The sequence below is a fragment of the Natator depressus genome, chromosome 7 (assembly GCF_965152275.1).
Source record: "Natator depressus isolate rNatDep1 chromosome 7, rNatDep2.hap1, whole genome shotgun sequence".
NCBI classification, from domain to species: domain Eukaryota; kingdom Metazoa; phylum Chordata; order Testudines; family Cheloniidae; genus Natator; species Natator depressus.
In genome coordinates, this window is record NC_134240.1 from 44,673,331 (window position 1) to 44,689,573 (window position 16,243).

At 41.4% G+C, this 16,243-nt stretch overlaps 1 protein-coding gene across 1 annotated transcript in view; it reads left to right on the forward strand.

The window, feature by feature from the left end:
* The window catches only part of MAPKAPK3 (MAPK activated protein kinase 3), a 72,190-nt gene extending 56,831 nt beyond the window's left edge, over positions 1–15,359 (forward strand). The window contains exons 6-11 of the mRNA XM_074958295.1: positions 6,371–6,497; positions 8,019–8,094; positions 8,334–8,458; positions 9,962–10,047; positions 12,537–12,617; positions 13,557–15,359. Of these exons, the coding sequence (XP_074814396.1) occupies positions 6,371–6,497; positions 8,019–8,094; positions 8,334–8,458; positions 9,962–10,047; positions 12,537–12,617; positions 13,557–13,715 (654 nt within the window). The 3' untranslated portion in view covers positions 13,716–15,359. The remainder of the gene's footprint in view (positions 1–6,370; positions 6,498–8,018; positions 8,095–8,333; positions 8,459–9,961; positions 10,048–12,536; positions 12,618–13,556) is intronic.
* Positions 15,360–16,243: the final 884 nt, after the last annotated feature.

Here is a 16,243-nt window from a genome sequence, read left to right on the forward strand (position 1 = left end):
GAAGTAGGGGTGCTGCCACATCCCCTGGCTTGAAGTGGTTTCCTTTCTATACAGGGTTTACAGTTTCGTTCAATGGCTCTCAGCAGCCCCACTGTACAAATTGTTCCAGCACCCCTGCAGTAAGGTGGCCAAAGTGTTCCTGTTTCACGCCAGTGTGGGGAGGATCTGTTCATGCCCAATCAGTTCAGGGTCTGAATACCCACCCACATCAAGGCCAATGGTTTTCAGTTACATATGCAAAATAGAAAGATCTAGGTAGTCATAACTGGTATTAAAGAGACATTCAACTTGAAGTCTAGTTAATTTAAAAAAATGTATTAAGTTGTTTCAGATACTGCACCCGCACCTGAAGTCCCCTTATCAGTTTTTGTAGTTTCAGAATCGTATTTTCCTATTTTATGTTTTCAGAAAGAACACAAAAAAAGGAGAAACTGCCTGTGTAGAGGAAAGTATGAAACCAGTTCTACACAAAATAAACAAACTGGGGAGGGGGAAGAGAAATTAATATTAGACTTGATCCTGACTAACAGGGCGGTATTGGTTGCAAATCTGAAGGAGGAAGGCAACTTGCGTGAAACTGATCATGAAATGACCGATTTCATGATTCTAAGGAAAGGAAGGAATGAGAGCAGTGGAATAAGGACAATGGGCTTTGAAAAAGCAGATTCAGAAAACTCAGAACTAGTAGGTACGGTCTCAAGGGAAGAAAATCTAAGGAAAAAAGAATTCAGAAGAGCTGGCAATTTCTCAGTGACAATATTAAAGGCACAACAGTAAATTATCTTGTTGCGAAGAAGAGACAGTAGGACTAGCAAGAAATCAGTATGGCTGCTTTAATGACCTGAAAATCAAAAAGGAATCCTACAGGGAAACATGGACAAATTGCTAAGGATGAACACAAAAGAACAGTGCAAATCTGTAGGGACAAAATCAGAAAGACTAAGGTACAAAATGAGTTACATCAAGCAAGGAATATAAAAGACAGTAAGAAGAGGTTTTATAAATACAGTGGGAGCAAGAAAAAGATGAAGGAAAGCATAGGTACACTACTTAGTGGAAAAAGAGAGCTAATGATGGAAGAAATGAAGAAGATTGGGGTGTTTTGTTTTGGTCGTCACTAAAAAAGGTTTCAATGTAACCAGATGCTTAACACAATATTAACAACAAAGGGAAGGAACACAAGCCAGAATAGGAAAAAAATGGGTTAAAGAATATTTAGATATTTAAGATGTATTCAAGTTGGCAGGGCCTGATTAAATGCACCCTGAGGTACTTAAGAAACTCGCTGAAGCAATCTGAGAACTGTTAGCAATTATCTTTGGGACCTCACCTGTCCTCCATGAGTTCTCAGAGGACTGGAGAAGGGCAAATCTTTAAAAAGGGGAACAAAGAGGAGCTGGGGAATTATAACCAGTCAGCTTAACTTTGATACCTGGAAAGATACCGGAACAAATTAGTGAACAATCAGTTTAGAAACAACTAGAGAATAATAAGGTGCTAAATAACAGCAAATATAGATTTGTGAAGAACAAATCATGCCAAGCCAACCTAATTTCCTTCTTTGACAGGGTTACTGACCTAGGAGACAGGGGAAAGCAGTAGATGTGATATATCTTGATTTTAGTAAGGCTTTTGACACATTCCCACATGACATTCTCATAAGCAAACTAGGAAAATGTGGCCCACACTATAAAGTGGGTGCACAACTTGTTGAAAGGTCGTACTCAAAGAGCTATTGAGTTATCAATGGTTCGCTGTCAAACTGGGAGGGTATTAGGGGGTCAGTCCTGGGTCTGGTACTGTTCAACATTTTCATTAATGACTTGGAAAACAGAGTGGAGAGTATGCTTATAAAATTTACAGCTGATACCAATTGGGAGGGGTTGCAAGGAGGACAGGAGGACAGGATTAGAATTCAAAATGACCTTGACAAATTTGAGAATTGGCCTTTTATTGAATTTCATCTTGTTGATTTGAGACAAAGTACTACAAAGTACTGAGGAAGGAAAAATCCAATGCACAACTACAAAATGAGGAACAACTGCTAGACACAGTACAGATGAAAAATATCTGGGGGTTATAGTGGATCACAAATTGAATATGAGTCATCAGTATGATCTAATTATAAAAAAAAGGCTAATATCATTCTGGGTTGTATTAACAGGATTGTTATACGTAAGACAAGGGAGTTGATTGTCCTGTTCTGTTCAGCACAGGTGACGCTCCAGCTGAATATTGTATCCAGTTTTGGGCAACACACTTTAGGAAAGATGTAGACAAATTGGAGAGAATCTAGAGGAGAGCAACAAAAATTTTAAAAGGTCTAAAAAACTAACCTATAAAGAAATATTAAAATAACTGGGTATGTTTTGTTCTGAGAAAAGAAGACTGAGGGGAACCTGATAAATCTTCATATAGGTTAAGGAATGTTATAAAAAGGACAGTGATCAATAGTTCTTTATGTCCACTGAAGGTAGGCCAAGAAATAATGGGCTTAATCTTCAGTCAGGGAGATTTAGGTTAGATATTAGGAAATGTTTTCTATCTATAAGGAAGTTGAGTAGTGGGATGGGTTACCAAGGGAGGTTCTGGAATCCCTGTCACTGGAGGTATTTGAGAACAGGTAAGACAAACAAACACCTGTCAGGGATGATCTAGGATGTTATGCTTGGTCCTGCTTCAGGGTGTGGGGGTTGGACTAGATGACCTCTCAAGGTCCCTTCCAGGCCTACATTACTATGATTCTATGATTTTTTAAAATCTAATCACTTTTCATTAGCAATCTGAGGTGCTGTAACAACAGCAGGTAAAAAAAATTTTTTGCACTCCTGTCTGAATATTTCTTAAGTTGGCTGTCTCTCTTCAAGAATGTTTTAAAATTGCTAATGAAAATGAGGATGATGTTGGAAGGTCTGGCTGCGCTTGAGCATCATGTATTGCTAGTACCTGGTAATTATTTGTGGCACAGTACTGAAGAGAATCATTCCAGAAAGTAGGTCTGGATTTCAGACCCTGATTTAGAATAGTGGTAAGAACCTCAGGCTGTTCCAGAGAAGCAAGAATGCCTGGCCTGCATAGAGTATACACACTTGCAAAACAGGAGTTGGTGCACTCAGCCATCCTCTCCATAAGGCCATGTAGAACTATACCCCTGGCTATTTAGTGTTCCTCAGCATCACTGAAATGCCTCAGTCCCATTCAGCAGAGGACATACAGCCTGTCCTGAAATAAACATTTGACACACCTGTACCATTTCTGTGCAAGCCCACTTTATATGTAGGATGTGTTTTATGGTTAGCACCCATCTGTTATGGCAGTGGCACTGCTTACAGCTCTTGCAAACTCAGCTCTGAGGTAGTCCACATGTAAATGCAACTTTTCAAATATAATGTTATTGCCGAGTTCAGAATCAGGAGGAGTAGGGGGAGCTCATTTAACACTACCATGCAGAACTGAATTAAGGTACTAGGTAATATTTGCCAGCCTATTTAGTGGGGTAGATTTGGCAGGCTTTTGCTATTAAATTACTGTATTTACATAGTGTTTATAGTGTGCTAAGCACTTTACAGACAAAATAAAGATAAGACACATGCCCCCAAAGAGCTTACAATCTAAATACTCAGTGTACAAATGAGGGATGGGATGTAACAAAGAACAAGTGATTTAGTGGTGAGGGTTAGCACCTGTCCTATTCTCATTCCACAATTTATTAATTTGTGTGTGTGTTTTCTAGCATGTATTTCTGTTCACATTTAGTTGAAAGGAGGACTAGGGTTTATAGGGCTCATGGAAGGAGTGTGTTTTAAAGAGGGACTTGGAGGATGATTTACAAGTTAAGGGACTAAATTCCATGTACTTTGGCGGAGCTGAGTTTGTGCCAATGCCAACCATAAACATGAGAACTAGATGCCAGCTGGCTACACAACACGTGCCAATGCACAGCAGGCTAATGCAGAGATGGTACAAACTGGTTAGCCATCCCTCAATTCCCTCCTCCTTCAAGTCCTTCCTCAAAACATGTTTCTTCCATCCTAATAACCCCAGTGTGGAAGAGGGCATATCTGTGTACAGAACTCAGGTATCAGGGGGGTAGCCGTGTTAGACTGTATCCACAAAAACAATGAGGAGTCCGGTGGCACCTTAAAGACTAACACATTTATTTGGGCATAAGCTTTCGTGGGTAAAAACCCCACTTCTTCAGATGCATGGAGTGAAAATTACAGATGCAGGCATTATTATACTGACACATGAAGAGAAGGGAGTTACCTTACAAGTGGAGAACTGGTGCTGACGGGGCCAATTCAGTCAGGTTGGACGTGGTCCACTCCCAATAATTGATGAGGAGGTGTCAATACCAAGAGAGGGAAAGTTGCTTTTGTAGTGAGCCAGACACTCCCAGTCCCTATTCAAGCCCAAATTAATGGTGTTAAATTTGTAAATGAATTTTAGTTCTGCAGTTTCTCTTTGAAGTCTGTTTCTGAAGTTTTTTCATTGTAGTATGGCTACTTTGAAGTCTGTTACTGAATGTCCAGAGAGATTGAAGAGCTCTCCTACTGGCTTTTGTATGTTACCATCCTGATGTCTGATTTGTGTCCATTTATTCTTTTACGTAGAGACTGCCTAATTTGGCCAATGTACATGGTAGAGGGGCATTGCTGACACAAGAAGGCATATATCACATTAGTAGATGTGCAGGTGAATGAGTCCCTGATGGTGTGGCTCATGTGGTTGGGTCCTCTGATGGTGTCGCTAGAGTAGATATGGGGACAGAGTAGGCAATGGGGTTTATTACAGGGATTGGTTCCTGGGTTAGTGTTTCTGTGGCGGGGTGTGTAGTTGCTGTGCTGTTCCTTCTAATTTTAACCCGTGGGTCCATATGATGAAGATGGGAAGGAGGGCCTTGAAAAATTCCACCTGGATTTCAACAATTTCCACCCCACCATCAACCTCAGCCTGGACCAGTCCACACAAGAGATCCACTTCCTGGACACTACAGTGCAAATAAGTGATGGTCACATAAACACCACCCTATGCCGGAAACCTACTGACCGCTATACTTACCTACATGCCTCCAGCTTCCATCCAGGACACATCACATCATCCATTGTCTACAACCAAGCCCTAAAATACAACCGAATTTGCTCCAATCCCTCAGACAGAGACAAACACCTACAAGATGTTTATCAAGCATTCTTAAAACTACAATACCCACCTGGGGAAGAGAGGAAACAGATTGACAGAGCGAGACAGGTAACCAGACATCCTACTACAGGACAGGCCCAACAAGGAAAATAACAGAACACTACTGGCCATCATGTACAGCCCCCAGCTAAAACCTCTCCAGCACATCATCAGTGATCTACAACCTATCCTGGAAAACGATCCCTCACTCTCACAGATCTTGGGAGGCAAGCCAGTCCTCGCTTACAGACAGCCCCCCAACCTGAAGCAAATACTCACCAGCAACTACACACCACACCACAGAAACACTAACCCAGGAACCAATCCCTGTAACAAACCCTGTTGCCTACTCTGTTCCCATATCTACTCTAGCAACACCATCAGAGGACCGTATGAGCCATACCATCAGGGACTCATTCACCTGCACATCTACTAATGTGATATATGCCTTCTTGTGCCAGCAAGTTTTTTTGTACAGAACTGTAATTTCAGAGTGTTTTCTTCTCCCTCCCAGTGAAGTTAAATAAAGTCCTTACTTACTAATACTTGAACTCCCAGTTCCCTTTGATTCAGTGCTTAAGAACCTTCCTCCTCTTCTCTCAGAGTGCACTGTGCAAGGTGCTAGTACACAGATTGGAAGGGCAGAATTAGTTCAGTTTTGGGGGAAAAGCTGTATCTTGGTGTTAGTTTTAATAGAGTAGTGTCAGACACTGGCCATGATCTAGTTCTTAAGATGAGCTGTTACCAGTACCCTGGTTCTTAGCTCCTACTGCCTGAATGCCTCATGGAAACACAAAGCATGGACTGATATCTTCATCAGCTTAGATGCCATGTAGGTCAGAAAGAATAATCCCCCAAAGCGTAATGTTCTAAAGAGGAGTTCATAGAAAGCCTGGTTCTGCACCCATTGAAGTCAATGGGAGTTTTGTCATTGACTCCAGAGGGTGCAGGACTGAGCCCATTTTTCTGTGATTATTGGGGTGGGAAGGATTTTGATGCCTGCTGTAGGCAAAGGTGCTGTCAACTGTGAAAGGGGAATGCTCCTAACTCTGGGGTGGGGAAGTGAGGAGAGAGAGAGTGCAGCAGTTCGTGGCCGCGTGGATGAATTAGGAGTATAACCCAACAGAATTTATTTTGAGACCCTTCTCCTGTGTTGTTGCAATTACCTTTTCTCTTGGTGCCATTGCAGCCTGAAAACCTACTTTACACATCCAAAGAAAAGAACGCAGTACTCAAGCTCACAGACTTCGGATTTGCCAAAGAGACCACTGTACAGAATGCACTGCAGACGCCCTGTTACACTCCGTATTATGTGGGTGAGTCTTCTCGGGGGCCCTCCTCCACATGTATAATCATCCCAGCAAGCCTGGAGACCTCGGGAAAGCTCCCCATGCTGTGAAGGGCACGTCTTCTCTCCCACAGAGATGAAAAGGAGGAACCCAGAATTTTAATTGAGGTCATGCTTGGAAACTAACCTAGTCCCAACACAGAGTTCAAGCCCTTCTGCGTGGGAAGGAGAGAGAAAATGTAATGGCAAACTTAGGTACACAGAAGTAATGTTGGCTTTTTCACTGTGGGTTGATGTGATAAAATCCATAATCCGAACCCAGCCTTCACAACCATTGGATGTTTTCTTGGAAAACTTCACTTAGCATAAAAACATGGTGAGAGAAAACAGGGTGATGGATCATTCCCTCAACTATAAAGGTGCATTTTTAAACTAGGAAAATGGAGGAATTGGTAATCCAAGAACAAAATTTATTCTTGGCTGAAATGTTGCCTTCCTTGCATCCAGCAGTGTGTACCAACGTACTGAATGTCTCATTATGCTGTACTTATACTAATTCTAGGGTACACCCACTGCAATCTTTAGGATAGTGATTTCCTCAAGATAGGATGAAAAGTCACTCTGCCTTTTGTATGGCTGAGTCAGTTTGCATTCATAACACCTCTTTGGGGATGAGAAGGGATAATAAAAAGCCTTCACTATTTTGGCAGAACTGGTCCCCTTTGCTATACAGATGAAAGCCTATTTGATGTTTTTAATGGGTAAGTATCTTCAGGGGGAGGGGGGGAACTCAAGTGATAATGGCAAAAACCATGTAAAGAAAAACAGCACTAGGAAAACAACATTGAGCTGTACTCACCATGCATAGGGTCAGCACACTGACATGTTAAAGGAATTAATATCCACATATTTTAATGTCCTATATATTTGCACATGAACAGACTGACTTTTCCCTTTCCATACCTCTATAAACCAGCACGAATTGCTCATTTACCCAGAGAACCTTTCTCTTACTAAGCAAACCTAAAAACAATTTGTTTTGCCTAAGAAAAAAACAATTTTCCCCATCCCCCGAGCCCCTGACATCTTTTTTCTCATTTTTGTACTTTTGTAAGAATTAGATGCTGTGGCGTATAATAATTCTGGCTGGAGCCAACCACAATCCAGGCAGATGCTGTTCAAGACTTCCCCACATAGCTCTGTCAGTGCACTTCAGTTCCAATCTCTGCAATATGCACTCCTGTTTATTCCAATCCTGGATCCCCATAAAGTCCTCAGCTGCAGCACCCTCTGCTACTTTAGCTCAGGACTTCTCCTGAGCAGAGATTTGCCAATGAGGAATTGTGCAGTTTTTCAAATTGACACCTGCACATTTGGAGCTCCATAGAGACCACACAGCAGTTTGTAAATAGAAAAGATTACCCAGTGCTAGCAATCGCTTATTTTTTTCCTGCAACAAATATTTGTTGTTATTTTATACTACTACTTGATGTTTAGAGGTGAGGAAAAGATCTGGCAATCAATTGTTTCTAATTTTTCCCTTCTTCAGCCCCGGAAGTCCTTGGTCCTGAGAAATATGACAAATCATGTGACATGTGGTCTCTTGGTGTCATCACATATATTCTGTAAGTATAAGATATGGGGACAGATGAATAAACAAGAGTAGGCTAGCTATTAGCAGACTCTCGACCCATATGTCCTGCCCTACCTCCATCCCAGACACCATTGCTGCATTAATAACTTTTTCATGATATTTGAACTACTCATCCCATCTTTGGAAGAATCATAGGCTGTCGGACTTTATATGGGACAAAGGAATGTGTGGATTTCCTAGGTATAACCATTCCATGCACCTCTCTTACAGCCTGTGTGGGTTTCCTCCATTTTACTCCAACACCGGACAAGCCATTTCCCCAGGGATGAAAAGGAGAATTCGGATGGGGCAATATGGGTTTCCCAATCCAGAATGGTCTGACGTATCAGAAGAAGGTAACTGAACTAGCCTGTGTCTCTGTTGCTCACACATACACACTGGATGGTGAGAGGGGTGTTTACATTTCAGACTATTTCTAAGGAATCTTTCTTTTGTGATGCTCTTTAAATCAAGACTTTATGAAATGATACAGGGAAGGGCTAGGGATTGATGCATTTCCTGAGCAGTGTCGAACATAAACAACAGAAAACTTTTATTGAAGGGCACTTAGTGCTGGTGAGAGGTGTTAGATAAACATCCCTGGAAACTGAAGACCTTAATCCATAGAACAGTGTGATGCAAGGTGAGCTGCAGGGGAGAACTCAGATTTTGGCCTCCTTATTGATACTGCCAACTTCTCAAAATAAATTTTGTGATGTGGACACTTATCATCCAGGTATTAGACTGAGGTAAACGATCTATTTCAGCTAAACTAGTGACCAAAGTCAGCTGTTGAGTGGTGACCTGGAATGAATTAAAATCAGTGTACTAGAAGTGGAAGGTTCTGGTTCCCTATTACTACACCAATTTCCTAGATCACCTATTCTCACTTGCCAAACCATGTGTCAGGGAAATAAGTTCAGCAGCTTCTGATCATACTTCTAATGATAGAATGGCTTGTTAGAAAAGAAGTGGGTTATGCTGTGATAACACCCTTTAATTTTTACTTATTGAGTGAAAACCAGGTATCATCACTGTGTCACACTGTGAGATGTGGTACAGCTGTCCATTATGGGATCTAATGGATGTGCATGCGGAGTGGGCCACTGTACATTTAATGTGAAGGAGGATGCATCAGTTGTGTGTCCCTGTGTGAATACTCGTTCTCCCCTGGATTCTGTTCCTATCCTGTCCCAGGATAGCAGTTATTAAAATGCTAGAGGAAGGTGGAGAGAGGTAATTTATTTGGAAAACTTGTTTTGATATGGATGTGATTGAGGGTAGTTGCCTCCTAATTTGAACCTACTCAGCGCTGTCTACAAACCAAATTTAGCAGTGGGTCCCCTTGAACCAGTGCTGAAAACTGTTTAACTGCCAGTATGGATGGGACAAAACTGATTACAGAAAGAATGACTGATACTCCAACAGTGCTGAGGACAATTTTGTCTGGTATATGCCGTGGTCATTAAAGGTTTAGATATTATGTTGATGTAGATCTACAGAAAACCTTGTGTTAGACAACAGCCAAGGTGTACGGTTTTCAAGATGGGTCCAGCGGGACCCACTGCTAACACCTGTAGTCAGCAACAGGTTAGTTTCAGGGTGTAGACTGGCTCATAGAATCCCTAACCCTCTTGTCTCCTCTTCCTACTACCTTTCCTCTGTGTGTGTGTTTGTGTGTACACGTATGTATGTTCTCTCTCTGTCTCTCCCATCTCCTCTGCTTTTCAACATGAGCGCAAACACAGGTAGGTGTCCTGAGCTGTATACAATTACCCTTCTTAATGCAGGTTCCTTGTTCTGAAGATTGTACTGGATATAGCTGAATACAGTGTGCCATGTTGGTCCTTGTCTTTCAGCCAAGCAGCTGATTCGTCACTTGCTTAAGACAGACCCGACTGAGAGAATGACGATTTCTCAGTTTATGAATCATCCTTGGATTAATGTGAGTCCTGCATGATTTTTACAAAGGAGAGGGATGGATTCTTACATGCAGAGCCTGAAATGCTGCTCTGCCTGGCACAGGAAGAGAGGGCACTGTTGTTGTTAATACTCATTTGTTAATTAGCAAAGACTCTACCCAGTGTACTCTCTGTAAAAGGACACCTGTCTGCAAGGACACAGTTCCTCATTGTGGTACCAGAGGACACACCTTACAGTTTTTGTGAGCAAGAACCAAGTACATCCCTACCTACTCTCAGCCAGACATTGCTACTGACTGTAGCATGCGCTACCTTCCTCCCTTTAAAAAAAGCCATGGTACTTCATCATTGCAGAACTTATGAAGAGCTACTATTAGAAGTCTCAGGCTTAGCTATGTTGATGTGAATTCAGAGCATCACACTAAGGGAATTCTCATCCTTGGCATAGATCTGAAAATGCCTGGGAAGAGGCAAGGATTTATGCACTGTATCTTATGAGAAAACAACAGAGACTCGTATACATGATGATGTTGAGGAAACCAGTTCAAGTCTTGCTTTGTCACATGTTTTTTTTCTCCCCCAAGTATTTGAGCAGATGTCTCTATTTCATAAAGTAATATTTATTATCTCAAGGAGATAATAAACCCCTGAAAACAAACCCAAAGGAAACAGAATGCTTATCCTGCACAATCCTTTCTCCCAGGGATGGCTGTTCTAACGAACTTCCCTGCCTGTGCTTATCCCAGGAGGAAGAGACACAAACAGCAACATAACTTCATATAGTGTCTTATTTTATTGTATTCATTGCTGAAGATAAGTCTGCACTTCTGCAATGCCTTTCATCTGAAGATCTCAAAGCCCTTTACAAACATGAAGGAATGTAGCCTTATTAGTCCCCTGTGAATCAGCTGGGTGTCCTCATTTTGTGTTTGAAGCATGGATGAGGGCACTATTATTGCAGCCCATGCATCTTGGGTGCAAGAGGATGTGGTTTGTAGTTTAGGAGGAGCATGTTGTCCTCCAGTCAGTTGGTATGGAAGTGGCAGTCAGTAAGCAGTAACTGTCAGCAGGTGGGGCCACGCTCAGCTCCTGCTCAGAGGAACTAAAATGCACTCCATGGTGCCAGTTTTCCATTCCCTCCTCCCCAGCATATCCTTGACAAATCATGCCTTGGTCAGCAGGGGACTTTTTCCAGAGAAGGCATCAGCCGTGCTTTTGGCTTCCTCTTGCCATATTAACTAGAGCAGGATTTAATTTTATGGCACCCTGACCTGGGTGGCCTTTAGGCACTACTACAATATAAACGTTAAATGATGATAACATGCACAGGGATCTTTTCACCCTTTGCTGAAATGCAGCCTGCTTTGGTATGGAATGCAACAGCACTCCATAACCATTTAGGACAGAAAGTGAAGGAGAATTCTGTGCCCAACTGAGACTACAGTGTGAGCTGTAGACAGGCACAATCTCATTGCTCAGCTGGAATTTAGCAAGGAAATTGAGCTAACAACCCTACTCTACCAAAAAGATCTACAAGACCTTTCTTGACAAGAGATCATGGGCCTCAGTCGTATGTCTTATCTGAAAGAGGATCTCAAGCAAAACAGTTGTTGGGGCATTGAATGTGTACTTACTCAAGATAATAAAACTATACATTGCTCTTCTGTAGCACTTTGCAGCCAAGAACCTCAATTATTTTCAAGCATTAATTGAGCCTCCCAACCATTTCCTGTGAGTTATTTTGTACCTATTTTACATTTGGATGAATAATAATCCCTCACTCATATATAGCACTTTTCATCAGTAGATCTCAAAGTGCTTTACAAAAGGAGGTCAGTATCACTGTTCTCATTTTACTGATGGGGAAACTGAGGCACAAAGTAACTTGGTTATTTGCCCAGCATCACACTGCAAATACTGAGCAGAGCTGGGAATAGAACCCAAGTGACCAAATTCTCAGTCACCTATTCCAAACATTGGATTGTGTTTCCACCTGCCAATTCACCCAGACCTGACTTTTCCTGAAAGGTTTCCTATGGGTGTATTACTGTGTCCCTCCCTACATTTAAGGTCTGATGAGATCATACCAAGTAGTACTATATGTGCAGAATGAAATTTCCTCTATCACAAATGCTAGAAGAAAAATAATGAACTACTTTGAATGGGATATTTAATGAATGAACGGTTGTTAAAAACAATGTATAATAAGAATACACAATATATGGTTTAAAAAAACCTAGAAAAGAATAAAAAAACAAATGAAGTGCCGGACTGTGGCTTCTACATCCTCTTCGCCTGGGTGATATTTTAGGGGGGATAATAGTACTTCTCTACCTTACATGGTGAAAAAAGGATAAATGCATTTGATTGTTGGGCACTCAGATTCTAAGGTAATGGGAGGCCAAATATCTTAGATAGGTCTTCTGCCTCACATACATTCATGAGAGTAAGTGATCATTTCACACAGCTAGCTTTGCAGAATGTTTCTTTCTGGTTTTATTTCTCTCCTTAGAAATCAATGGTGGTACCACCAACCCCGCTTCATACTGCACGGGTCCTGCAGGAGGATAAAGACCACTGGGATGAAGTGAAGGTCAGCCAAAGAACAGCTGCATGAATTATTAGTTTTGTAGTTATTGGGGATTCTTCCCAGAATGGGGTTTGAGAAAGGATGAAGAGGCCTTTCTTTGCTTGGAATGAAAGAAAGCCAAACATGTTAAGGTATGGAAATGCATATTATGGGCACCTAAACAACCTTAACTCTGCCCAGAGACACCATGAGGGAAAAATGTGAAAAGATCTAATTTGTCTTTTAAAAAAATCATTTTAATCTAATCTGGGACTCCAAACACTGTTGTGCATTGATCATAACTGTATGGTTATTACATTGTCATTATAGGGCAGACTTAATATTGTTTGGATTCTCTAACTCTGTTTCCATACCTTAACATATTTGCATTTCTTTTAAGGTTAACTGTATTTTATAATATTTGGGTTTGGGATAATTGCAACATCCCTGTAATGTATTTTACCCTAAATTACTCATACATTCTCCCAACCTTTAAACTACATTAAGATAGAGTTTTGTCTGCAAAATGAGTTAAGGCAAGGCCAAGACTCACATATAAAATGTCATTAAAGGGATTGAGATGATAGTTTCATTTATGATTTTTCAGTCCCATGTCTCTATTTGATTGTATGTATTTTGTTCAGGCCTCTTGGATGTTCTCTGATCACTTGACCACTAGTCTGGTGCATTCTCTTGTAAACTTGAACTATTTTCTGTTTGCAAAATTCATTGACACTCACATAGGCAGCCTACAGTGAGTGGGAGTAAGATTTTTGCTCCCTTACCTTGTTAGCAGGTGATAACACTTTTAGTCTTGTCCAGGCAACAGAAAGGTCTAATTTATTATTGATTCTAATATAACCTACAACAGGGCTCCATTCTGTCAGATAGTCACTCACCAGTGGGATGGAATGGCTGTCTTGCCTATGTCTGAGTTTTCACAATTGTTCAGTGTGGTTTCAGGAAGAGATGACGAGTGCTTTGGCTACCATGAGAGTGGACTACGACCAAGTGAAAATCAAAGACTTGAAAACATCCAACAACCGCCTCCTCAACAAACGCCGCAAGAAACAGAAACAGGCAGGCACCTCCTCCGCAGCCCCAGGATGTAACAACCAGTGAGAATAAAGGAGAGGAGGCTGAGGACTTGAGGGTTAAAATTAAAAGGAACAAATAAAAATGAGCAGGGTCAGCTTACCCTATACCACAAAGGGGCTGGCCTTGAGAAAAAGAGGAACCTGGTCTGCAAAAGGGGGAAGTGTTAAAGACTACATCATTCTAGAATGTTATCTGGGCTTTGCTTTTTAAGGGGGATTTGTTCTTGTCATATGATTTTTGCATTTTGCCAGGGGTACCTAGTAGTACCAGAAACTGGGGAATTTTGACACAGCTTTAGCTGTTTTGGGGCAGCAGAGGGTACAGGAGATCAAGTCTTAGAATACCGATACACAAAGGTTTTAACCACAGCCTGTGAGAGTGACTTCTACTGTGATTTTAAGCTTGTGAAGGGGAAGACCAAAGTGTTCTGGTAGGAGAGGTTCAAGACTTCAAACACAGGCATGGGGAAGGGAGTGAAATGTCACTGCTCTCTTTACGCAAGCAGCACAGTCTCAACTCTTGGTGTTGCTGGTGCATCTGAATCGCAGCTCATGCTAGCATTGGTGAGAACAGTGAGTGTTTTCCAGGTTTAACTCCTACAGCTGCACATCATCTGAACAGGGAAGCACTGTCCTTGATTTAGGAAAACCTTCCTGTGCCACTAATGGATGGAGTAAGGGTTTCTTCTTGCATTTCCTTATTCACACAGATCCTTAGTCTTATGTGAAATTCAGGTTTTATAGCACTTTTCTAATTCAGTAGTTTGTTCATTTTCTACAGTTACAATGATGCCATGTCTGTTCTACTGGCATATCTCTCTTGCATTTTTTGTTTTTGTTTTTTAAATCTATGGCAGTATTTTACATAAAGCTGTTTGTTTTTAATTAGGACTCAGAACATGTCATTAATCCTTCTGAGTCTGTGAACCTTCAATGAACACAACTGGATAACTATCATATACACACCTCTGCTCTAAAGAGAGGCGTCTGAAGTCCACAAAGAAATGGAAAGGGTTGTTCTCTGTAGGAAATCCCATTGTCTGACTTCATCCAGTCTATTACATGCAGGTCTTATGCTTACGTAAGGTGCTTATTTCTGTTAGGTTTTACCTGCTGTGCTTCAACAAGCAAACTTTAAACCTTGGGGAGTATTTTGACCCATTCTGACACTAGAAAGTGTAAACCTATGTCAGCAATACTGCTGGATCCAGAGTCCCAACATGGATATGTACCCATTGTCTTTTTTTTCTAACTCAAACTTCTGGTTTAGATATTCTGGCTGTGGTTTGTTAATTTGTTCTTCTACTTTATGTTCAGATTGTTTCTTCTTACTGCATTACGGGTTTTATTTGAGGTGAACAAAATATCAGCGAGAATGTGGAGAGTTTTTAAGGTGAAATTAAATGCTTCCAATGCTGCAAATAAACACATTACAGCATGGGAAATGAGGGGCTGAAAGGGTCAGACAAGAGGACAGCAGTGTACAGGAGGCAAAGCAATCCTGCCAAACAGGGTCTGGATCTTCCAATTTATTTGAAAACCACACTGAATTTGTTACCTCTCCACTGAAGATCCGCTTGATGCTTCGACCTTACAGATGGGCTCTGGTCCCTTGTAGGAAGCACTGGCTATCCCTACAAACCATCCACTTTTCTTTGTGTAATCTTTGGATTTTACAAAATGATTTTAATAAATCATGATGTTCCAGCATTTCTTCCTACAGTGGTCCCTGTTTTCATTGAAATATTGTGTGGTTTCATGATACGGTACCAGGTACAGTCATCTTTGAGGATTTTATCAGGAAAGGAAAAGTTTAAAAAGGAAAAATACCACCTGCACTCAAAGGCTGGCCAGCTTAAGTTATCTGAACACATTTTTGCTCTCAAAGCTTGGTTTCTGAATAGAAATCTCAGTGTAAATGCAAGCACTGAAGGGTTATTTCATGTTATCAATCTAGCTACTCCCATGACCATAGTGCATCTCACATTAATTGATTTAGCCTCATAAGGGTCTGGTATGATAGGGAGACATTACTCCCCTATCTATAAAATGGGGATAATAAGGCAGAGAGCGATTAAGTGACATGCCGATGGTGACATGGATGGGGGTCTGTGTCAGAGCTAGGAATTGATCTCCTTAGTCCCAGTGTAGTGCCTTTACCACAAGACCATCCATCCTGCCTCCCAAAAGTTCATCTGTTTTCAGAGGGTAGCTACCACATCATTCCAGCCATCTGAGTTGTACACCTCTTCAAGTTGGAATTTGTTCTCCCATATCCCAGCTAGTAGGGCAAGGAGTGCAAAAGTTGACTTTCTAGTAATCTGCCCGTTTTTGATTATATAGAAATATGACAGCCATCATGGTCCCGGTGGTACTCATCCTCTGCAGTGGGTTTCCCATCGTCTGAAGGTTAAAAGTCTGAGCCGTTGGTCTCCTGAAAAACAATGGCTCATGTTTTCTCTTAACTTGTCAGTTCAAGAAGTCTAGAGCGCTTTAATGCAGTGGTTCTCAACCAGGGGTACATGTACCACTACGGGTATCCTGAGGTCTTCC